The sequence below is a fragment of the Podarcis liolepis genome (genome assembly GCF_965112155.1).
Source record: "Podarcis liolepis genome assembly, chromosome: 12".
Lineage (NCBI taxonomy): Eukaryota > Metazoa > Chordata > Lepidosauria > Squamata > Lacertidae > Podarcis > Podarcis liolepis.
Window position 1 is genome coordinate 4,647,526 of NC_139563.1, and position 23,320 is coordinate 4,670,845.

Consider the following 23,320-nt stretch of genomic DNA (forward strand, 5'->3'; position numbering starts at 1 on the left):
ATAAAAAGCATTTTTAAAAAGTGGGTACGGTGAGACTGCCCTCCTCCAGACCACCTCCTCCCAGAACTCTTCCCCATCCATCACGATTTAAAAGATTTCATTGTTTATTATTAAGCACAATAAACCAAAACAACTGAAATAGTAAAAGTTTGGGGATTGTTATTATTATTTTAAAAAGGACACGATTTCTGAGGACCGTCCCTGCACTGTAAAAAAGCAACACCTGCAAGGTGGTCCTGGAGACGGGGTCCAGCTCACCTGAAATAGAAATACGTAGCAGGTGCAGAGAGGACGAAAACCCCTTTGAGTCCAATCTTTTGCTGAAAGGGAAAACCACACGTCTGCCTCTCCCCCAGCACAAACACACTATTGTAGACCCTGGAGGACCCCAAACAAGGAACCTGTTCTATGAACAAAGCCATATCCCGTCTTCCTTGTACCTGCAGGTCATCTGGGGCAAGCCGGTCAGATGCATGGGGTACCAATCGTAAAATTATTATTATTATCCATCGGTGTTCAATGATGTCCACTGCTGTTTGCTCAAGTTCCCATGTGTTTTAAGAAATCCCTTTACAGTAAAACCAACGTCCCGATCCCTGACTTGCCCCTTCTTCCCGTCCCCTCCCACCCCCACCCCCAATTTTAGTAAAAACCCAAACCCACAAACGTAACCCTAAGTCAGTCCACCTGCCGGGCCAGCAGGTCTGCTCCCCCATCACACCACGGAGCTGACCTCGGCAGGGGCGCTCAAGTTCTCTGCCACGTCCGCCCTCTCGATGGCCGCCAGGGCCGTGTAGAGGGACTCCAGCGTGGCCCCTTCCTTGGCCGACCAATCGGAGAGCAGGGTGTGGGCAGGGGCCTCCCCCCGGCCGAAGGCATCGATGGTCTCTTCCTCGTAGCCCAGGTAGTTGGCCAGGCAGCGCCAGTCTTTGCCGTGGGCGGGGGCTTCCAGAAGCTGCTCCACCTCTTCCTGCTTGTGGGGCGGCAGGTTCGTGTACAGGCGGGGTTCAATCCTGTGCCCTGTTTTGAGTAGAGGGGGGGTCAGAGAGGATATCACGAATATATGCTCTGAAGGAGTGTCTCCACCCCCATCGTTCTGCCCGGACACTGAGGTCCAGCACCGAGGGCCTTCTGGCGGTTCCCTCCCTGCGAGAAGCCAAGTTACTGGGAACCAGGCAGAGGGCCTTCTCGGTGGTGGCACCTGCCCTGTGGAACGCCCTCCTACCAGATGTCAAAGAGAAGAACAACTACCAGACTTTTAGAAGACATCTGAAGGCAGCCCTGTTTAGGGAAGCTTTTAATGTTTGATGTATTACAGTATTTTAATATTTTTTTGGAAGCTGCCCAGAGTGGCTGGGGAAACCCAGCCAGATGGGCGGGGTATAAATAAATTATTATTATTATTATTATTATTATTATTATTATTATTATTATTGTTGTTGTTGTTGTTGTTGTTGTTGTTGTTGTTGTTGTTGTTGTTGTTGTTGTTATTATTATTCCCCCTTGCCCGCTTTGATCTGCAGAATGGGCACCATCACAGGCACCACGTAATACCTGTTCCAAGATTGTGGCAGCAACTAAACTTTGAAACTCCCTGCCTATTGACATTCACTGTACCCTTTTTTGCACCGGCTAAAAACATATTTATTTAAGCAAGCCTACTCAGAAACGCTGATTTGCATTTTGATCTGCTTTCGGTTTCTTGCCGATTTTATGTTTTGAATGCTTTAAATAGCGGCTTTTAACTGTTTTCACCCCCCCCCCCCCAAATTATTGTTTCGTTCCAAGGTCTGTTACAATCAAGAAGTACAATCAAAGGCGACATTTTTTCATCTCCGCCAAGCTAAGCAGTTGGCTCCTTACCTCTCTCACCCTGACCTAGCCACTGTGATCCACGCGACGGTCACCTCCAGACTGGATTACTGTAACTCGCTCTACGTGGGGCTGCCCTTGAGACTGACCCAGAAACTCCAGCGGGTGCAGAATGCTGCGGCGAGACTCCTTACGGTGTCCTCGCTGCGAGATCACATTCACCCAGTGCTCTACCAGCTGCACTGGCTCCCGGTGGAGTACAGGATCAGGTTCAAGGTGCTGGTTTTAACCTTTAAAGACCTATACGGCCTGGGACCCTCGTACCTACGGGACCGCCTCTCCTGGTATGTCCCATGGAGGACCTTACGGTTTTCAAACAAAAACATCTTGAAGGTCCCGGGTCACAGAGAGGTTAGGCTGGCCTCAACCAGAGCCAGGGCTTTTTCGGCTGTGGCTCCGATCTGGTGGAACACTCTGCCACAAGAGATTAGGACCTTGTGGGACTTGGCATCTTTCCGCAGGGCCTGCAAGACAGAGCTGTTCCACCAGGCCTTTGGTCAGGGCACAGTCTGACTCCCTCCTTTGGCAATCTTCACAGAACTCTAGCCCAATGGTTGCCATCAATTTGATTTGAATTCATTTTATATTGAAATGATTTTAGAATGTTGTTTCATTTTATTGTTGTTAGCCACCCTGAGCCCGGCTTCGGCTGGGGAGGGCGGGATATAAATAAAAATTTATTATTATTATTTAAGTATAAAAAATTCATGAAATAAACAAAACTTATTGCACTTATTTGTGTCTTTAAAAAAACAAACAAGATGCAAATTCAAACATTAAAACAAAAATGAAAATGAAACAAAATAAAAAAATAAAAAATAAATCTAAAAACAACCAGTCTCAGCTTAGTTGTGCATCTCTTTGATGACAAATGCTGCTGTATAAAGAGGTTCATTTTGTATGTAGGTTTTATTTTATTTGTTTTTCATCTTATATTCTGGAAACGTACATCCAGTTTTTTCTCCTTTAATTTTTTTGGGGGGCCCGAAGAGAGTGGGGCCCGAAACTATAGCTTGTTTAGCTTCAACATAAATCTGGCACTGGCCTGAGGGGTGACGTTCAGCGTGCCGCCTGCAACTCTAAAGCCTACCCCGAGCCATCGATGTGTGCGTGGGGTGTGTGTGACAAAAAAAATATTCTGCACCGGGTACCACCTCACCTCGCTACGCCACTGCCTGCACCAGTTTGGGCCAGGGTGCAACAGCCACAAATCACGCCACCCTGTTTGTGCTTGGGAAAACCCTGGGGGCACAAGCCCTTCCTCGCCAGAGTGGTGCATGCTCTAGTTATCTCCTGCTTGGACTACTGCAATGCGTTCTACGTAGGCCTACCTTTTAAAGGTGACCCGGAAACTACAACTAATCCAGAATGCAGCAGCTAGACTGGTGACTGGGGGCGGCCGCCAAGACCACATAACACCGGTCTTGAAAGACCTACATTGGCTCCCAGTACGTTTCCGAGCACAAGTCAAAGTGTTGGTGTTGACCTTTAAAGCCCTAAACGGCCTCGGTCCTGTATACCCGAAAGAGCGTCTCCACCCCCATCGTTCTGCCCGGACACTGAGGTCCAGCTCTGAGGGCCTTCTGGCGGTTCCCTCATTGCGAGAAGCAAAGCTACAGGGAACCAGGCAGAGGGCCTTCTCGGTGGTGGCGCCCGCCCTGTGGAATGCCCTCCCATCAGATGTCAAAGAGATAAACAACTACCTGACATTCAGAAGACATCTTAAGGCGGCCCTGTTCAGGGAAGTTTTTAATGTGTGACATCTTAAGTGTATTTTTGGTCTTTGTGGGAGCCGCCCAGAGTGGCTGGGGAAACCCAGCCAGATGGGCGGGGTACAAATAATAAATTATTATTATTATTATTACCCTTCTTGGGAAGGTGCTGATCCTGCAGGCTGTGGGTGTCGAGGAAGACTCCGCTGTCGCTGTGAAGCTTCTCGCCCTCCGGGGACGTCACGAGTTCGCCCGCTCGGGCCTTGGCGAGCTGCTTCTTCTGCTTGCATGTGGTCCAGCTGCAATCGTGCCGAAAAGGATGGAGACAGGGACACACAGACGTCAGCGAGGGGCGCAGAGCAGGAAGAGGTGAACCCCAGATCTCCCCCCAAACCCGTCCCCCCCCCCCACGAAAGCTACCAATCGCTTCTGCCTCGCCCTGAAGACCCCAACCAGGAAAGCGCTGTGCCTCAGTGGGGAAGAATCTGACTTGCGTGAAGACCAGGGTGGGTAGAAATCAAGACTGGAGTAAATTTACGGACTATTTGAAAAGCAATTGAGACAAACAAGTTACGCTCGTTAGGTTTGCAAGAGGCGTATTGCAGAAAAAGATAAGGAGGAGAATTATTCGTTAAGGATAACGAAAGGTAATATGAAATTAAGAAATATGTAAGAAGTGATAAAGAACAGAAAATCGTCAGAGGTGTTGACGGAAGTCCAAAAATATTGTATAAGACGCGAAGTTATGCTATATGGATTTTGGAATTAATATGTTAAAAAACTAATAAATATCTTTTTTTTAAAAAAAAAATCAATTATTTTAAAAATAAATAAATAAATAAAATGGATTGATTGGTTTTCTTTTATTTCAATCGGATTTTTTTAAAATAAAATGCTTTCGGAGGAAAAAATCTTTCTAAAGATAGTTTTCTATGTAAGTTACAGTCTAGTCCAAAGGCTATTCACGAGAAAATGAGGATTTGTTTTAAGTTTTTCATGTGTGATAAAAGTCAGCCTGTTGTTTTTTTAAAAACTGTTTGAGCACATCAATTAACAAATATGGATACGTATGCTGCTATATTGTTATTGTTTTAGTTAATTAAATTGTTTAAATTATTATTAAGGAAATGAATGTTTTTCTCCTTCCAATGAAGGGCAGCAGAAAAGTTGCCCAAATATAAACAGTTAACTTATTAAACCTCACAAGTCTTATTATTATGGGGGGGCAGGGGGCGGAATCCCCTTATTATGTGCATGGCCAGAAATGAGCACAGAGGACACTCCCCGCCTTCTATGAACCGTTGCAACTGCGCCCCAAATTACCTTGAGCTGAACTTCGCCTTTATCTCCCTTTCCATCCTTCTGCACACCCACCAGCCGGTTTCCTCTCCCTCTCTCCTCCTTTCCTGCCAGTTCCCCCATCCCCTTCTCCTCCTCCTTCTTCCTGACCCAGCTGTTTTCCACTCTGCTGCCACAGAATTCCTCCTCGCAGCCCCTTCTCTTTCCGCCAGCATTTTCTGGGCCATCTGTCTTAAGATGCCAGCAGGGGAGAGAATTGATGCAGGCTTATTATCCCAGACTTGGAGGGCCTGTGGAGATGAGAGCAAGGGCTTCTCGCGCGCCCCCCTCCCCGGCCACTGACACCGGCTCCGCTGGCAGATGAGCTTGCAGCCCCCACCCCACCAGTTTAGACCATCCTCTGTTGTCGCCTTCTTCTTCTTTGGCGATCCCCACCTTCTATACAAATAGTCATCTGGGGTAAGAAGCCCTTGCGTTATTCTCTCAACGCCAGAATCTGGGGTAGGGCAGCCTTTTCCCAGTACGGCGGTACCTCGGGTTACATACGCTTCAGGTTACATATGCTTCAGGTTACAGACTCCGCTAACCCAGAAATAGTGCTTCTGGTTAAGAACGTTGCTTCAGGATAAGAACAGAAATCGTGCTCCGGCGGCGCGGCAGCAGCAGGAGGCCCCATTAGCTAAAGTGGTGCTTCATGTTAAGAACAGTTTCAGGTTAAGAACGGACCTCCGGAACGAATTAAGTACTTAACCCGAGGTACCACTGTAGTGATGTATGGAAGTGAGAGCTGGACCATAAAGAAGGCTGATCGATGAAGAATGGATGCTTTTGAATTCTGGTGCTGGAGGAGACTCTTGAGAGTCCCATGGACTGCAAGAAGATCAAACCTCTCCATTCTGAAGGAAATCAGCCCTGAGTGGTCACCGGAAGGACAGATCGTGAAGCTGAGGCTCCAAGACTCTGGCCACCTCATGAGAAGAGAAGACTCCCTGGAAAAGACCCTGATGTTGGGAAAGATGGAGGGCGCAAGGAGAAGGGGATGAAAGAGGACGAGATGGTTGGACAGTGTTCTTGAAGCTACCAGCATGAGTCTGACCAAACTGCAGGAGGCAGCGGAAGACAGGAGTGCCTGGCGTGCTCTGGTCCATGGAGTCACGAAGAGACGGACGCAACTAAACGACTGAACAACAACAACATCTGATCACTTGCCTGCATGGTGCTATTCCATATGGATTTAATTAAAAAGCAAACTCTCTCTCTCCACACACATATAGACATAGACGTATATATATGTCTAACCTTAGTGGGCTTTAATTCCCCAATATATATATATATATTGGGGAGGAAATCCCACTAAGGTTGGGGAAACATTCATGTTCTCACTCTCAGTTTTACTTTTTCATTTAATCCTTTGTTTCTTCCTCTTTGTTCTTTCCTGGCATCTCTGTACAGTGGTACCTCAGGTTAAGTACTTAATTCGTTCCGGAGGTCTGTTCTTAACCTGAAACAGTTCTTAACCTGAAGCACCACTTTAGCTAATGGGGCCTCCTGCCACTGCCGCCGGAGCACGATTTCTGTTCTTATCCTGAAGCAAAGTTCTTAAACTGAAGCACTATTTCTGCGTTAGCGGAGTCTGTAACCTGAAGTGTATGTAACCTGAGTTTCCACTGTAATACGTCTGGGAATCTTACTTAAAACAGGGGGGGGGGCGAGGGATGAGCAGGGAGGAACAGAGAACACCATCTTGGAAGAACGGAACAGAAGCTTTTAAAAAATTCTTTTCTAAACCAGTCCTAAAAGAATGGGGCACCCGTAAGTAGGATTCGAGCGTAAGAGCCTTCTCTCCTTCTGCGGTTTCCGACCATGCTTCTGACTACGGAGGCTGAGTTTAGCCATCGACAGCCCTCCATGAATTTGTCCAATCATCTTTTAAAGTCAGATAGGTTGGTGGCCTGTGGCAGGGAGTTCCACAGGCTAACTCTACGCTGCGTGACGAAGGGTTTTCTTTTCTCTGCCCTACACCTTCCAACGTTCAGCTTCATCCCACAAGTTCTACTGCCATACGAAAGTTTAGGAAAGCTTTTCTCTTATCAACTATCACCAGGCCACGCATAATCTCACATCTCTCCTCTTCCTTCCCTTTTCTCTAAACGGTCTTTTTCCTTCGCTCCATCCCCTCCATCTTTTCCCAACCTCTTCCAACTCCGCTTTGAGACGAGGCGACCAGAACTTGGGACCCGCAGTGTTCCAAACGCACCCCAGATGTTTTAAAACTGATAACAGACCACCAAGCAAATTTGCAAGAGGGACCCCCTGCCATGTGGAGAGCTGGCGGACATTGCTGCAAAACCGCAAACGTTTGCGCTGCAACATTGTGTGTGTATATGTGTGTGTGCTTTTTTGGGAGGTGGTCCAACAGGGCGACGCCAGGAAGCGGGGTGCAGATGGGGCCGGAGGAAACATCTCGGAAACTGACCGCTGTGTGGGAAAAGATTGGCTCCTCTCCTCCCCAAAGAGAGGGGAGGGGGACCGACAACGTCACCTCGCACTAAATTTACGGGGGGAAATCAGAAGCGGGAGGCGGATTTGGGGAGCCAGGGGAGAGCAGTTGTGGGGCCGTCGGCCGCAGCCAAATCTATAGAGCCCTGAGCAGCAGGAGGGGCCGGGGCTTGGGGGTCTGTCGGTGTGAGAGGAATGTATAAAGAGCGAGAGCCCCGCGAGGGGGTGAGGCGGCTCGGAGGGAAATAAATCCGCCCCAAAAGCCGGCACAAAGGGGGAGTTTTGCCCGTTCCAAATAGAACAGCAAGCGACTGGGCTTCTTTTCAGCCAAACCCCATTAATCTCAGCCTCCCCGGATGGCGAGAGAAGAGACTGGCCTAATCTGGACCAGAGCATCCCAGCGCCGGGCTTAATCCTATTCAGGCGACAGGCCCCAGCGGCGAGACCCGGCCCAGCGGGGAGGGCGGCCTCTCCCCACATTTTCGGATAATGCTCTGTGTGTGTGTGTGTCTTTTTGCAACCCTATTGTGGCCAAGTCGCTGCCTCGCCGGGACTCAACACAGCACCTGGGCACAGATGAAAATGGGGGGGAAATGTTTAGGGACGCTTTTAATGTTTGATGCATTACTGTATTTTGTTGGAAGCCGCCCAGAGTGGCTGGGGAAGCTCTGTCAGATGGGCAGGGTATAAATAATAAATTATTGTTGTTGTTGTTTTTGTTGTTACAGTGGTACCTCGGGTTAAGTACTTAATTCGTTCCGGAGGTCCGTTCTTAACCTGAAGCACCATTTTAGCTAATGGGGCCTCCTGCTGCCACCGCGCCGCTAGAGCACGATTTCTGTTCTCATACTGAAGCAAAGTTCTTAACCTGAAGCACTATTTCTGGGTTAGCGGAGTCTGTAACCTGAAGCGTATGTGACCTGAGGTACCACTGTATTATTATTATTATTATTATTATTATTATTATTATTATTATTATTATTATTAATGATAATAATACCCCGCCGATCTGGCTGCAGATGGTGACAGCAGCCATGAAATTAAAAGATGCCTGCTTCTTGGGAGAAAAGCAATGACAAACCTAGACAGCATCTCAAAAAGCAGAGACATCACCTTGCCAACAAAGGTCCGTATAGTAAAAGCTCTGGTTTTCCCAGTAGTGATGTATGGAAGTGAGAGCTGGACCATAAAGAAGGCTGGTTTTAATGTGTGCCCAGAGTGGATGGGGAGACTCAGCCAGATGGGCGGGGTATAAATAATAAGTTGTTGTTGTTGTTGTTGTTGTTGTTGTTGTTGTTGTTGTCTTTTTCGTGTTTGCTGTGTGCAAAGCCTGCCTGGAAGCTGAGTGCCCAGTTCTGAAGGGGAGCCTTCAGAATTATTATTATTATTATTATTATTATTATTATTATTATTATTATTATTATTATTATTATCGTTTCCAATGCTGCAAGTTGCTTTGAGTGGCCGTGCCCCCCAAACCCCCTCTTAAATCTAAATAATAATAATAATAATAAACAACTGTGCAAACACTCCTTTTTGCTCTGCCCTCCAAGTGTGCTCCAACCACTAGCCTGCACAGCCGCAAAGGCACACTGCTTGCCAAAATCCCCTACACACGCCCGTCCCACCCTGAGCGTCCCAGACGTACGATTTGAAAGCCACATAGGCAACGAGTCCCACCACCACGGCCGCCAGGATGGAGCAGTAGACGGGGATGATGTTCTTGCTGTTGTCCTCGGCCAATGGTGGCACAAACTCTGAAGAGGACGCATTGGGGGCAAGGCTGCTTTCTGAATCCAGAAGCAGCGTCTTTTTGGGGAACTCCTTCCGGGCCTCGCCCTCGCTGTGTTTCAGGATCTGAAGCTCTTTATCTGGAAAAAGAAGCGCAAAAGTTATTAAGTGGGGAGGGGAGGCCTTGTCTAGGTTTGATCAATAAGAACCACATTGCTTGATGACACTGCCAGTCTGGTGCCATGTGCGCCAATCATGTTGACAAAGGTTGCGTTTGGAAAAACGGGGGTTTGCAGGAATCTTTGGGGACAACAAACAACACAAAAAACACGAAGACTGTATACTAGATAGCACTGCAATTCTTATTGCATGATATACATGATTTAGTACAACAAAAACACAGTGTGTACACTTGTAAATTCTCTAATGTATTTGAAATAAATGAACACATGTCTGTCACTCTTTGAAAGTCCGTAGAAGCATAATAAGTCTATGGTTGAAACATAATAATAGATGCTATCCTGTGGGCTAAGCGGTAAAACTTTTTTTAGGTGCCGAAGTAGTAAGTGAATAACAACGTAGGACAGTGATCCCGGATAATCTGACTGTTTCGCTGGAATCTTCTTCAGCACAACTACAAAAGAATTCAAATATGAAACAATGACCTGTGTACATGAAAACGATATAAACTTCACACATTACAACCCATATGCTACAATTACGATGTTTGAAAGATCATTGTAAGCAATTAACATCACTAGCAGGGTTGTCTGAAGACTTGCAATGAGAAATTTTCTATCTTTATTTAAATTTTGAGTCATTCTGTAATGAGTGTAATTAGAATTGGGAAACGTATAAATGGCAATGATATAAAGGTTAATTTTGAAAGTCAACAGGCTCTAAGAGCCAGAGCAGTACAGTGGTGCCTCGGGTTACAGACGCTTCAAGTTACAGATTCTGCTAACCCAGAAATAGTACCTCAGGTTAAGAACTTTGCTTCAGGATGAGAACAGAAATCGTGTGGCAGCGGTGGCAGCGGGAGGCCCCATTATCTAAAGTGGTGCTTCGGGTTAAGAACAGTTTCAGGTTAAGAACAGACCTCCAGAACGAATTAAGTTCTTAACCCGAGGTACCACTGTATAGTGGATAATGATGATGTGAATGTACAATATTAATTGGGGGGGAATAAAAATTATAGACAGATAAATAGAGATAGATACAGTGGTACCTCTGGATATGAACGGGATCGGTTCCAGAGCCCCGTTCGCATCCTGAAGCAAATGCAATTCGTGTCTGCGTGTGCCGCAATTCGCCGCTTCCTCACATGATGTCATTTTGACCGTCTGCGCATGCGTGAGCGGCGAAACCCAAAAGTAACACATTCCGTTACTTCCGCAACCCGAAAACCCTCAACCTGAAGCAACTTCAACCCGAGGTATGACTGTAGATAGATAGATGGCACATGCCGTGTCCAGAGAAGCGGACCCGGAGCAATGGATCCAAACTACAAGAAAGAAGATTCCACCTAAACATTAGGAAGAACTTCCTGACAGTAAGAGCTGTTTGACAGTGGAATTTGCTGCAAAGGAGTGTGGTGGAGTCTCCTTCTTTGGAGGTCTTTAAGCAGAGGCTTGACAACCATATGTCAGGAGTGCTCTGATGGTGTTTCCTGCTTGGCAGGGGGTTGGACTCGATGGCCCTTGTGGTCTCTTCCAACTCTATGATTCTATGAGGGAAGTGAGGGACAGATAGAGGTCATCATCTTGGGAAGGGAGCCTGTCTAAGAGAAGGAAATATCTGATCCTAAACCTCTGCTAACTTGCAGGATATCATTGGGAGTAGGAGAGGCTAAGAAGTGACGCCTAAACAAATCCAGACTGGGGTCCCTAAGGCAGTTGGATGGCGCCTTGTACGCCTCCTTCCGGCAGCCAAGCGGGCACCCAACATCTTACTCTGTTTTTCTCAGTGAAGCTGAGAGGAGGGTCTTGTCGTCTGGGCAGCCCAGACTCACTGCCCAGGCTTGCACCCCTTGGAGGGTCGCTTGGCTGCCGCTATCGCAGCGGTTTGTCTCAACCCCTGGAAGTGCACTAATGTCTCTGTGTTTTGTCCAAGAGGGATTTCTTGTGCGATCCTGATCTAAACCTGTCAGGAAGGTCGAAAAATAGCTTTGCGGGAAGCCTAGCGGTAAGGCCAGCTCTGCCATTATCCCAAAATCAGCACAATGATGGGAGTTGTAGTCTAGAGACGCCTGGGACAAGGGGGACAGGTTCCTCGGCCCGGCTTTGAGTGTGGCCGTTATTCCGTATATCCATAGCTGTCAACTTGCAGATTTGAAAATAAGGGACCAGCAGCCTCGAAAATAAGGGATCAGCAGCCAGAATAAGGGATTTTCCGAACACAAGTATGCTCAACTTCTGAGCCCCTCTGAGCCAAAGGCAGAAAGCCCAGCCAGCAGCCAAACGAAGCCTCAAGCGGTGGTTCCCACGGCGCAGCAACCCGGCAAAGGGGATGCAGCAAGGAAAACCACCGTCACCTCTCTGCTGGGAAGCGCTGAGCAAAGGTGAGTCCCCAGGCAAGGCGGCCAATTTGATCGCCACAAGGCATGCAAGCTCCACCCCCCAGTCGTTCTTAGACTCCTTATTGGGTGAGCAACGCAGCCAAGCAACACAGTTGGAGCCTCCCTCCTCCGTGGCCGGCAGGGAGGAAGGGAAAGGAGCTGCTTCCTTTGAAACCCAGGAAATCTAAGGGACATCATCAATAAGGGACAGCAGCAAGACACAGCGCTGGGATAAGGGAGTTTCCCACCAAATAAGGGACGGTTGGCAGCTATGCATATATTCCAAAATCCACAGTATGAAAGGCAGCAGTCCAGGGTTCATGAAGGCCATGTCCAGACCTCTACCAAAAGCCATTTGGCCTCGCTTCTTCTGCCTCTGTGCCCTAGTGCACTTTGCTTGCGACGTTCACAGCCAAAGGAGACGATCTTGACGGTTGTCTCTGCCAAAGCTAAGTGAAGAAAGGGAATCTGTTCTCTCTTGCAGAGAAACGGAGAAAATGAAAGCATTTTGGGGGATCGGAGGGTGGGGATTGCTGTGAAGCTCGGGCTATTTTCTCAAAATAAAAGAAGCTCTCTTCTATAGTAGCTTTCAGACATTTTCTTCTCATTCTGAGCGAGAGCTTGATGTCAGCTTGCCAAAACGTAGCAGGCGAGTTTATTTTTTTTTCTTTGCAAGAATAAGCAAGATTTGTTGTCTAAAGCAGTGTTCCCCAACCTTGGGCCTCCAGCTGTTTTTGGACTACAATTCCCATCATCCTTGACCACTGGTCTTGCTAGCGAGGGGTGATGGGAGTTGTAGTCCAAAAACAGCTGGAGGCCCAAGGTTGGGGAACACTGGTCTAAAGCAATCGGCGGCGAGGTTACACCAATGTGGTTAGGGGGCTGGGAGACCTGGGTTCAAATCTCCGCTTAAGCTCACCGCGTGACCTTGAGCCGATCGATCTTTTCTACCTCTCAGGTTTGTTAATAATAATAATAAATAATAAATTTTTATTTATATCCCGCCCTCCCCAGCCGAAGCCGGGCTTAGGGCAGCTAACAACAATAAAATAATACAACATTCTAAAATCATTTCATTATAAAATTAATTTAAATCAAATTAATGGCAACCATTGGGCTAGAGTTCTGTGAAGATTGCCAAAGGAGGGAGTCAGGCTGTGCCCTAGCCAAAGGCCTGGTGGAATAGCTCTGTCTTGCAGGCCCTGCGAAAAGATGTCAAGTCCCACAGGGCCCTGGTCTCTTGTGACAGAGCGTTCCACCAGATCGGAGCCACAGCCGAAAAGGCCCTGGCTCTGGTCAAGGCCAGCCTAACCTCCCTGTGGCCCGGGATCTCCAAGATGTTTTTGTTTGAAGACCGTAAGGTCCTCCGTGGGACATACCAGGAGAGGCGGTCCCGTTGTAAGAATAAAATGCAGAAGGGGGGAAAGTATACCGGGAAAGTGCAAAGATGCCCTGAGAAATGTTTCGGAGGCAGAGGGCATTGCCAGCCTTGCCTGCAGAGGTCCGGGAATTTGGGGTGTTCTGCAAGCAAGGAAACGCTGCTCTGCAACTGACCTTAGGCCCTCACCCCCCAAAAAAAGATTCGCCGGCCCTGCCAGCTGACATTCTTCTACCTAAGAGATGCAAAGTTTTGAACCCGGGACATTCTACATGCAAGGCAGCTGCCCTTCCACTGAGCAACTGGTATCAGAGCCCATCCCCGGTTCGTATATCCTCACAGCGAGAGGAAGATATTTAGCTCTCCCAGAATCAAAGCACCTCTGCAATTGTAGTAAACAGGAACCTGACACTTTGGAGCATATTTTCTTTTCACGTGATTTTGGCATTTATGCCAGGAGAAAATTATTAAAGGCCTTACAATTTAATAGGCAGGTTTCTATGCTGCCAGCGGTTCAGGAGCTGCTTTCGGACAGGAATGATCAAATTACTTTAATAGTGGCTGGATTTTTGAGCGCTGTCCATGTGGAAAGACTGAGCCATTATAAAGAGAATTAGTGGTTCTTAATTGACTGGGGATTCGGTAGTGCTGTATTGTATTATTTATGCAAATTGATTTTCTCTGGAGTCGAAGATCTGACTGGGACAAACCTTGTATGTTGAGTTCGTCTTTTGCACAATTTGTATACGGTGTCTGTTTGATAATGTGTGGTTTGCTATGCCTAATAAAGGATCTAACTCAAAAAATATCCTCACACCAGCCCCCAGCAAGACAGCTTGAAAGTAACTCAAACCCTTAGTCTATCCAACCCAGTATTGCAGTGACTGGCACCAGCGCCAAAGGCCCAGGCTTTCAGACCGCGAGGCTTTCCCACCTGTTAGGGAGACACCCTAGACAGCATCTTAAAAAGCAGAAACATCACCTTGCCAACAAAGGTCCGTATAGTTCAAGCTATGGTTTTCCCAGTAGTGATGTATGGAAGTGAGAGCTGGACCATCAAGAAGGCTGATCGCCAAAGAATGGATGCTTTTGAATTCTGGTGCTGGAGGAGACTCTTGAGAGTCCCATGGACTGCAAGAAGATCAAACCTCTCCATTCTGAAGGAAATCAGCCCTGAGTGCTCACTGGAAGGACAGATCCTGAAGCTGAGGCTCCAAGACTTTGGCCACCTCATGAGAAGAGAAGACTCCCTGGAAAAGACCCTGATGCTGGGAAAGATGGAGGGCGCAAGGAGAAGGGGACGACAGAGGACAAGATGGTTGGACAGTGTTCTGGAAGCTACCAGCATGAGTTTGACCAAACTGCGGGAAGCAGTGGAAGATAGGAGTGCCTGGCGTGCTCTGCTTCATGGGGTCACGAAGAGTTGGACACGACTAAACAACAACAACAACAACAACTAAACAACAACAACAGGGAGACACCCGGGGCTTAGCCTGGGGCCTTCTACATTCAAAGCAGCTGCTCTGTCAGGGAATTTGGGTCGTGTCCCCGAAACACTGGATTCCAGCTTAGTTGCAAAGCCTCTTTCAATAATAAATTTCAAGTTTAGGGGAGTGAGAAAATCAGGGCTGAGTTGGAGAGGACAGAAAATCAGGGGAGGGTGGGTTTGCAGAGATGGGTATACATGCTGTTGGAAAACTGAATATATTTTGTGGAGGGGGAACGACAGGGATAATTCCTACAATATTGTCGAGAGGAGACTCGTTCCCCCTGCTGTTCTTTTCTGTCCTCCCCGCAAATCCCACAAGGGTCCTGTCTCATTCCGGGACTCGTTCACAGCCCCGTTTCTCCCCCTCTCCTCCCCACCAAACCACACACACAACCGCCCCCAGTCCCACGGTTAGGAGCGAGAGACGCCGTTCCAAAAGGCGGCGAACGTTAAGGAGCGAAAGATTGAACGAACACGCAGAGGGAGAGGGGGTCAGCCGTGGAAACCTCTACGGTCTTGCCACGGAGGCCCCCACCCCAGCAAAACTCTCCCATCCGCACACTGCGAGGGATCGCAGCCTTCTTAGGACAGCAGGGTGCTCAGGGAGGGTGAATTGAGCAAGGAAGATGTGAGAGAGAGACAGCCAGAGTAGGATTAGGGGCAGAAGCAGTGGACAAAAGGTGGATTAGCCGCAACCCAGGGAGACTCTGTTCTCGCAGACAAAAAACCGCAACTGTAGCTCCGAAACAAAGCTTGAAAGGCCTTGCGGGAGAGCAGGAGCAGAGAAGTTCACGGCGGTGGTGGACACAAGCGCTCCTCTCTCAGGGGAAAGTTTTCCTCCAGAAGCAGCAAGATGGATGCCGAAATCAGCAAAGTCACCATCACCATCACCTATTATTTCTACACCACACATCTGGCTGGGTTTCCCCAGACACTCTGGGCGGCTCCCAACAGAATATTAAAAACACGATAAAACATCGAACATTACAAACTTCCCTAAGCAGGGAATCTGCCTTCAGACGTCTTCTTAAAGTCAGACAGTTGTTTACAGTGGTACCTCGGGTTACAGACGCTTCAGGTTACAGAGGCTTCAGGTTACAGACTCCGCTAACCCAGAAATAGTACCTCGGGTTAAGAACTTTGCTTCAGGATGAGAGCAGAAATCGTGCTCCAGCGGCGCAGCAGCAGCAGCAGGCGGCCCCATTAGCTAAAGTGGTGCTTCAGGTTAAGAACAGTTTCAGGTTAAGAACGGACCTACGGAATGAATTTAGTACTTAACCCAAGGTACCACTGTATTTCCTTGACATCTGGTGGAAGGGCGTTCCACAAGGCGGGCACCACCACCGAGAAGGCCCTCTGCCTGGTTCCCTGTAACCTCGCATCTTGCAGGGAGGGAACCGCCAGAAGGCCCTTGGAGCTGGACCTCAGTGTCCAGGCAGAATGATGGGGGTGGAGACGCTCCTTCAGATATACTAGACCAAGGCTGTTCATTTCAGGGTCAGCACCAACACTTTGAATTGTGCTCGGAAACGTACTGGGAGTCAACGTAGGTCTTTCAGGACCGGTGTTATGTGGTCTCGGTGGCCGCTCCCAGTCACCAGTCTAGCTGCCACATTCTGGATTAGTTGTAGTTTCCGGGTCACCTTCAAAGGTAGCCCCACATAGGGCGCATTGCAGTCGTCCAAGCGAGAGATAACCAGAGCATGCACCACTCTGGCGAGACAGTCCGCGGGCAGGGAGGGTCTCATCCTGTGTACCAGATGGAGCTGGTAGACAGCCGCCCTGGACACAGAACTGACCTGTGCCTCCATGGACAGCTGTGAGTCCAGAATGACTCCCAGGCTGCACACCTGGTCCTTCAGGGGCACAGTTACCCCATTCAGGACCAGGGAGTCCCCCACACCCATCTGCCCTGTCCCCCCAAAACAGTACAAGTCTTCCATGGGGAGCTTTCCCCAAGTCAGTGCCCGCCAGGTGTTTGGGACGATGGCCGGCTGATGGCAATTGCAGCCCCAAACTAGGATTTAAAGAAGAAATTCATGGAAGAGAGGGCTATCGAAAGCTACTGGCAATTTTCTGCCTCCATGGTTGTAAGCAGCAATGATTCTGGGTGCGAGTTGCTGGAAACCACAGAACGGGAAAGGGGTCCTGTGTTCGAATCCTGCTTCTCAGAATCCTGCTTGGCTTTTGTGAGAACAGGATGGGACACCAGCCTGATCCAGAAGGGGAGGAGGGAAGTCCATGGGAAATCATGGAATTCTTCTTTTTATTTCGGGGTGATTGATGATTGTTTGTAAATTTGAAAATTAAATAAATTTATATATATATAAAAAAGAAGGAGCTTTTTGTTTTCTTGTTCCGGCTGAATGATAATGTTCCTGGCAAACCTTTGACATCATTAACCGAGCGTACAGGATCATTAAAAAAAATATTTAGGCATTCTCCGAACATTTTACAATGTTTTCAAAGTTTCAATTTGCCTTTTAAAAAAACCCCCAAACCTGTATGGTTTTGCTGTCTGCAGGCCTAGGCTCCTTTGGAGAGGAAGGAGGGGTAGGAAAGACCTTTAATAGACAGGTATACAGAAATGACAATACGCGGAATAAGAACCTCATTTTTGGGGTGCAAGTTTGGCTTATAAAAGTGCAATCTTCTCTATAAAATCATCTTTAATGTGTGTGCATTCGGGGGCAGTGATGTGTGTGTGTGTGGCGACTGCTCTACTAGCTGGAATAACAGTAATACCCAGATCCTCAGCTTTTGTTTCTTAAAAGTTATAAGCATCTGTAGGACCTGAGATGTGAGGCAAAATGTGCAGATGCTGTTCTAAGTTTTTGTGTGTGAGAGAAGCTGTCTTGCTCCCCGGTTTTAGTGCTTCCGAAAACAGGCTTTTGCACGGCCACTGTGCAAAAGATGGGATGGGGGTGAGCAGTGGTAGAAATCCCCCAGGTGCCAGGTGCATTTTGCAGCTGGCAAGGATCTAATTGCAACCCCCGTGGAGATCTCTGGGTGTCAGATTGCCGACTGACATCTCCATCCACCTGGCTGGTCCCTCCAGATTTCTTAAGCAGGTCCATTCAGCATTGATGCCTCTGTTAGTTAAAAGGACCCCTGACCATTAGGTCCAATCGTGGCCGACTCTGGGGTTGTGGCGCTCATCTCGCTTTATTGGCCAAGGGAGCCGGCGTACAGCTTCCGGGTCTTGTGGCCAGCAGGACTAAGCCACTTCTGGCGAACCAGAGCAGCGCACAGAAACACCGTTTACCTTCCCACCGAAGTGGTACCTATTTATCTACTCGCACTGGTGTGCTTTCGAACTGCTCACCCCGTCGTGGGCATTCAAACCGCCGACCTTCTGATCGGCAAGCCCTAGGCTCTGTGGTTTAGACCACAGCGCCACCCGCCTCCCGGAGGGCAGAGAAGCACCCTAAATAAAATAAAACCAGCTTGACCTTTCTCCCGTCGCGCCCATAGCTGACAACTTACAGATTTGAAAATAAGGGACCAGCAGCCAAAATAAGGGATTTTCAGAGCACAGGTATGTTCGACTTCTGAGCCCCTCCGAGCCAAAGGCAGAAAGCCCAGCTAGCAGCCAAAACAAAGCCTCAAGCGGTGGTTCCTACAGCGCAGCAACCCGGCAAAGGGGATGCAGCAAGGAAAACCACCGTCACCTCTCCGCTGGGAAGCGCTGAGCAAAAGCAAGTCCCCAGGCAACACGGCCGATTTGATCGGCACAAGGCATGCAAGCTCCACCCCCCAGTCGTTCTTAGACTCCTTATTGGGTGAGCAACGCAGCCAAGCAACACAGTTGGAGCCTCCCTCCTCCCTGGCCGGCAGGGAGGGAGGGAGAGGAGCTGCTTCCTTTGAAACCTGGGAAATTTAAGGGACATCATCAATAAGGGACAGCAGCGGGACACGGCGCTGGGATAAGGGAGTTTCCCGCCAAATCAGGGACGGTTGACAGCTATGGTCGCGCCTATGTACCTACCCATGCACAGCGTGTCAGACAGAGGGGTGCAGGCCTGGATCATGACCTCGTTTTTGCCACACGCTTGCCGGCAGGGCTGGCAGGCTTCCAGCGAGCTCTTCGACTCCGAGTAATAGCCGTCCGGGCACCTCTGGCACACGGCGTCGCTGCTGGGGCCACAGGGCTTGGCGGCTCCATAGCCTTCGGGGCAAACTTGGCAAGGGAGGCACTGCCCGATGCCCTGGCTCCCGTTTACAGCAGGGTGGTAATGCCCCCGCGGGCAGCTGGCAGTGCAGACCGTGTCGTGGGCAGGGGTGCAGGCATCCAGTAGGAGTGCATGGCCCGGACATACGGAGCAAGGCTGGCAAGGCTCCGTGGCGCTGGCGACGGAGGAGAACGTCACACCTGTGGCGGAGAGACGAAGGCTAACGTTAAATAAGTAGGCGTTCCTGTTATTACCATATTTTTTGCTCTATATGACTCACTTTTTCCCTCCTAAAAAGTAAGGGGAAATGCGTGTGCGTCTTATGAAGAAGAAGAAGAGTTTGGATTTGATATCCCGCCTTTCACTCCCTTTAAGGAGTCTCAAAGCGGCTGACATTCTCCTTTCCCTTCCTCCCCCACAACAAACACCCTGTGAGGTGAGTGGGGCTGAGAGACTTCAGAGAAGTGTGACTGGCCCAAGGTCACCCAGCAGCTGCATGTGGAGGAGCGGAGACGCGAACCCGGTTCCCCAGATTACGAGACTACCGCTCTTAACCACTACACCACACTGGCTCTTATGGAGCGAATGCAGGCTGCGCAGCTATCCCAGAAGCCAGAACAGCAAGAGGGATTGCTGCTTTCACTGCGCAGCGATCCCTCTTGCTGTTCTGGCTTCTGAGATTCAGAATATATATTTTTTTCTTGTTTTCCTCTTCCAAAAACTAGGTGCGTCTTGTGGTCTGGTGCGTCTTATAGAGCGAAAAATATGGTGAATGTACCAAGAAAAAAGCACACCAATAACTCAGGCCAATATAAGTTTCAGTCGTGGGAGTGGTCCCTACTCACAAATCAATAGTTAATAGTAACAAAAACTAACCCATTCAAAAGTATGTATTCTGACAAGGATTACAAACTCAAATAAAGATTACAGATCCTAACAGAGATTACAAACCTGGCTTCTAATCCATAATTGACTCCTGCTCTAGGATTGAAACTGAGTCTCCATCTGCAAGCTGATAAATTACAGTGGTGCCTCGCAAGATGAAAAGAATCCGTTCTGTGATTCTCTTCGTCTAGCGGTTTTTTCGTCTTGCAAAGCAAGCCCATTGATGGATTAGCGGATTAGCGCTATTAGCGGCTTATTGGCTTATCGGATCAGCTGATAAGCGGTTTAGCGGCTTAGAAAAAAGGGGGGAGGGGGGAAAAACCGCAGGAACTCGCAAGACATTTTCGTCTTGCGAAGCAAGCCCATAGGAGATTCGTTTTGCGAAGCACCTCCAAAACGGAAAACTCTTTCGTCTAGCGAGTTTTCCGTCTTGCGAGGCATTCGTCTTGCGGGGCACCACTGTATAAGGATCAACACTATTGTCGAGTGAAAAAGAAATTATTGTGTTATACATATCTTTATGAGTTTGTAATCTCTGCTTGTAAATATTAAGATTATACCAGCAAGAGTCTTTCTGTAAAAAAAAATTAAAATTATTTAAATCGAGTCTTACTGGCTAGTGATTTAAATCAAATCTTACTGATTAGTGATTTAAATTGTGCTTTAAATCAATTTGTTGATTTAAATCAAATCCACCCTGTTTACAACACATTAAAACTTCAGATAAAACAGAATCAAGCTTCAAGTGAAATAAGTCAGGTCCTTCTCTAAGGGACATTTTGCTTTCCCCATATTGATTTGCCTACGTAATTTATCTAGTTGGCTCATAGCAGAAGGCTTTGCTTTCTCGGACACTGAGATCCAGCTCCGAGGGCCTTCTGGCGCTTCCCTCCTTGCGAGAAGTAAGGTTACTGGGAACGAGGCACAGGGCCTTCTCGGTGGTGGCGCCCTCCCATCAGATGTCAAGGAAATAAACAACTCTCTGACTTTTAGAAGACATCTGAAGGCAGCCCTGTTTAGGGAAGCTTTTAATATTTGGTGAATATTTTAATATTTTGCTGGAAGCCGCCCAGAGTGGCTGGGGAAACCCAGCCAGATGGGCGGGGAATGAATGAATAAATAAATAAATAAATAACAATTCCTCTGCCACTTACTTTCTTGACATGGCTCGCACTTGGTGTTGGCACTCCCGCAAGGAGCAGACACCCCAAAACCTGGGGGGCAAAGGTCGCAGCAATCTCCGGCAGAGGTGAAGCGCCCGTTTTCGCAGCGCTGGCGGGCCCAAACCTGGAGAGGGCAGAAAGCGAGATGCGCGCACGTGATGAGTCGGGCCAACGGAACGGGATAGAGTCCCACGCCTGAGGCCAGTATCTCCGTGGCACAAAGCCATAGCCCCCGCAATCATCCCGGGAAAACTGGGACACCCCGTTTTTTTCTCACGAGAGAACGGTGGCCATTTTTGGGCGCCGCAATTTTGCACTGCGATATTCCACCGGAAATACCGTATTTTTTGCTCCATAAGACGCACCTAGTTTTTAGAGGAGGAAAACAAGGAAAAAAATATTCTGAACGAAACAATGGATGTATGATTTTTGTGGTTCATGCTGTGGCCGCAGACATGTGATCTGCTGGTGAATTTGGGGTGACCCAATGCAAAAATCCTGAGGATCCATGTGGATCCGTGCTGTGTAACCACATTTTTGCACCATGAAACAGTGGGTGCGTGATTTTTTTGGTGCAGGCTGTAGCCATGGACATGTTATGTGATCTGATGGTCAATTTGGGGTGACCCAATGCAAAAATCCTGAGGATCCATGGGCTTTTACCTCCCCCCTCCCAGGCAGCCTCCACTAGCGTCCCTTATCTCTCTTCCCATCCCACCAATCAGCTGTTTCCTTTCAATACTCCCTTCCCTCACCCCGTCGCGGGGATTCGAACCACCGACTTTCTGATCGGCAAGTCCTAGGCTCCGTGGTTTAACCCACAGCGCCACCCGTGTCCCTATTGTGTTAGTTGCCTCCTAAATGGTAGAATCGTAGAACTAGAAGCGATCACATCGGTCAAACCCACTGCAACCCAGAAATCTCTGCCCAATTTGAGGCTTGAACCCACAATTTTGAGATTAAGAGTCTCATGGTCATCTAGTTTATTATTCTCCATGTGTTTCTATGGACCTTTTTTTAAAAAAACCTTTCCAGTCGGTGACCACAGTACAGCGGTACCTCGGGTTACAGACGCTTCAGGTTACAGACTCCGCTAACCCAGAAATAGTACCTCGGGTTAAGAACTTTGCATCAGGATGAGAACAAAAATTACACGTGGACTATGCAGAACTAGATAAACTAACAGGAAGTATCCGAAACCGGTGGGACCAGAAATTCACGGAAGACTGGAGTAAATATACGGACTATTTGAAAAGTATTTGTGAAGATCAGACAACGTTTGTAGGTTTGCAAGAAGTTTTGTGAGGAGTATTATTGGAATTTTTGCAAAAATGGAAAAGGGGAAGGATGATTTGTTAAGAGATTTAAAGGGCAATACAAAGTTAAGAAATGCATAAGAAGTGGTTAAAACGTTGGATCATCAGAGGTGCTGATGGAAGTCTAAAAAGATTGTATAAGTGATAAGTTTTCTGGTACATTTTATAATTTATATGTTAAAATCAATAAAAAATTATATATATATAAAAAAAGAGAACAGAAATTGCACGGCAGCAACAGGAGGCCCCATTAGCTAAAGTGGTGCTTCAGGTTAAGAACAGTTTCAGGTTAAGAACGGACCTCCGGAACGAATTAAGTTCTTAACCCGAGGTCCCACTGCACACAGTTTAACTATCCGGTGTGCAAAAAAGGTTGCAGGAAAATAACCTCCAAACCCAACTCTTTTTTTTTAGCAAGACCTCGGTTTCCTGGGATCCAGGAATTTGCTGATTCCTCGATCTGCTGGGAGGATTAACCGATCTCGCCGCGTACCCTTTGGCCTGCTGGGAGAGCCAGGCTCCAACCCCTGAACTTTGGAGACTGTGGGGCAATTCTTCTTCCTAGCCTTCCCCCCCCCCCCCCCCGGAGGGTCTCTATTAATAAACTTTGGAATGCAGGCATGTTACACACCGACACACCTCTCTCAGACCAGAACTGGGCGGTTGCAAACGCGAAGGCTCACAGCTGGCAGACGCCAAACTTTTTTCCATCCCAAAGAGAGAGAGAGAGAGAGGGGAACAAAAACGCCCGTGTTCTTTGCTCCCCATCTTGACACTCCCCGCCTGCTTTGGAATCCCAAAAAATAAAATACAACCCTGTTCCAATTAAGCCTAAACCTGCCCTGTCACTCCCCTCTGTTTTCGGAGTTAGACGAATCATGTTACAAGGAATCATCGGATCCATACTTTTTTTGCACAACACAGAGTTGGGGGGGGAGGAGTGTGTGGGTGGAGAGACCCCCCCCCCCAAATCTCTCCTCCATCTCTCTCGAACAGCAAGAGATTCTCATGGAAATATCTCCTCCCCTCTGCCCCCGAGCCAAGAACAAAGAAAATTAATTGGCTAGCCTTGCATCTGGAGATACTTAATTATTGCAAGGCCCTCTCTTAAAGGCAGAGCAGAAAATTGCAAGGAGGCAGCGGACGAGAATCCTGTTCTCCAGCATGTTTTGTGTGTGTGGTTGTGAGGTGGTCTGGGGGGTCTTCTCCCTCTCCTAACAGCTTGCATGTTTCGGAGGAGTTTGCAA

At 48.2% G+C, this 23,320-nt stretch overlaps 1 protein-coding gene across 1 annotated transcript in view; it reads right to left on the minus strand.

Moving 5' to 3' along the window:
• Positions 1 to 641: 641 nt before the first annotated feature.
• LOC310689419 (tumor necrosis factor receptor superfamily member 16-like) overlaps positions 642 to 23,320 on the minus strand; it is a 45,188-nt gene continuing 22,509 nt past the window's right edge. The window contains exons 2-6 of the mRNA XM_083467113.1: positions 20,749 to 20,881; positions 18,526 to 18,909; positions 9,031 to 9,253; positions 3,738 to 3,883; positions 642 to 1,020 (exon numbers count right to left, since the gene is read on the minus strand). Of these exons, the coding sequence (XP_083323239.1) occupies positions 716 to 1,020; positions 3,738 to 3,883; positions 9,031 to 9,253; positions 18,526 to 18,909; positions 20,749 to 20,881 (1,191 nt within the window). The 3' untranslated portion in view covers positions 642 to 715. The remainder of the gene's footprint in view (positions 1,021 to 3,737; positions 3,884 to 9,030; positions 9,254 to 18,525; positions 18,910 to 20,748; positions 20,882 to 23,320) is intronic.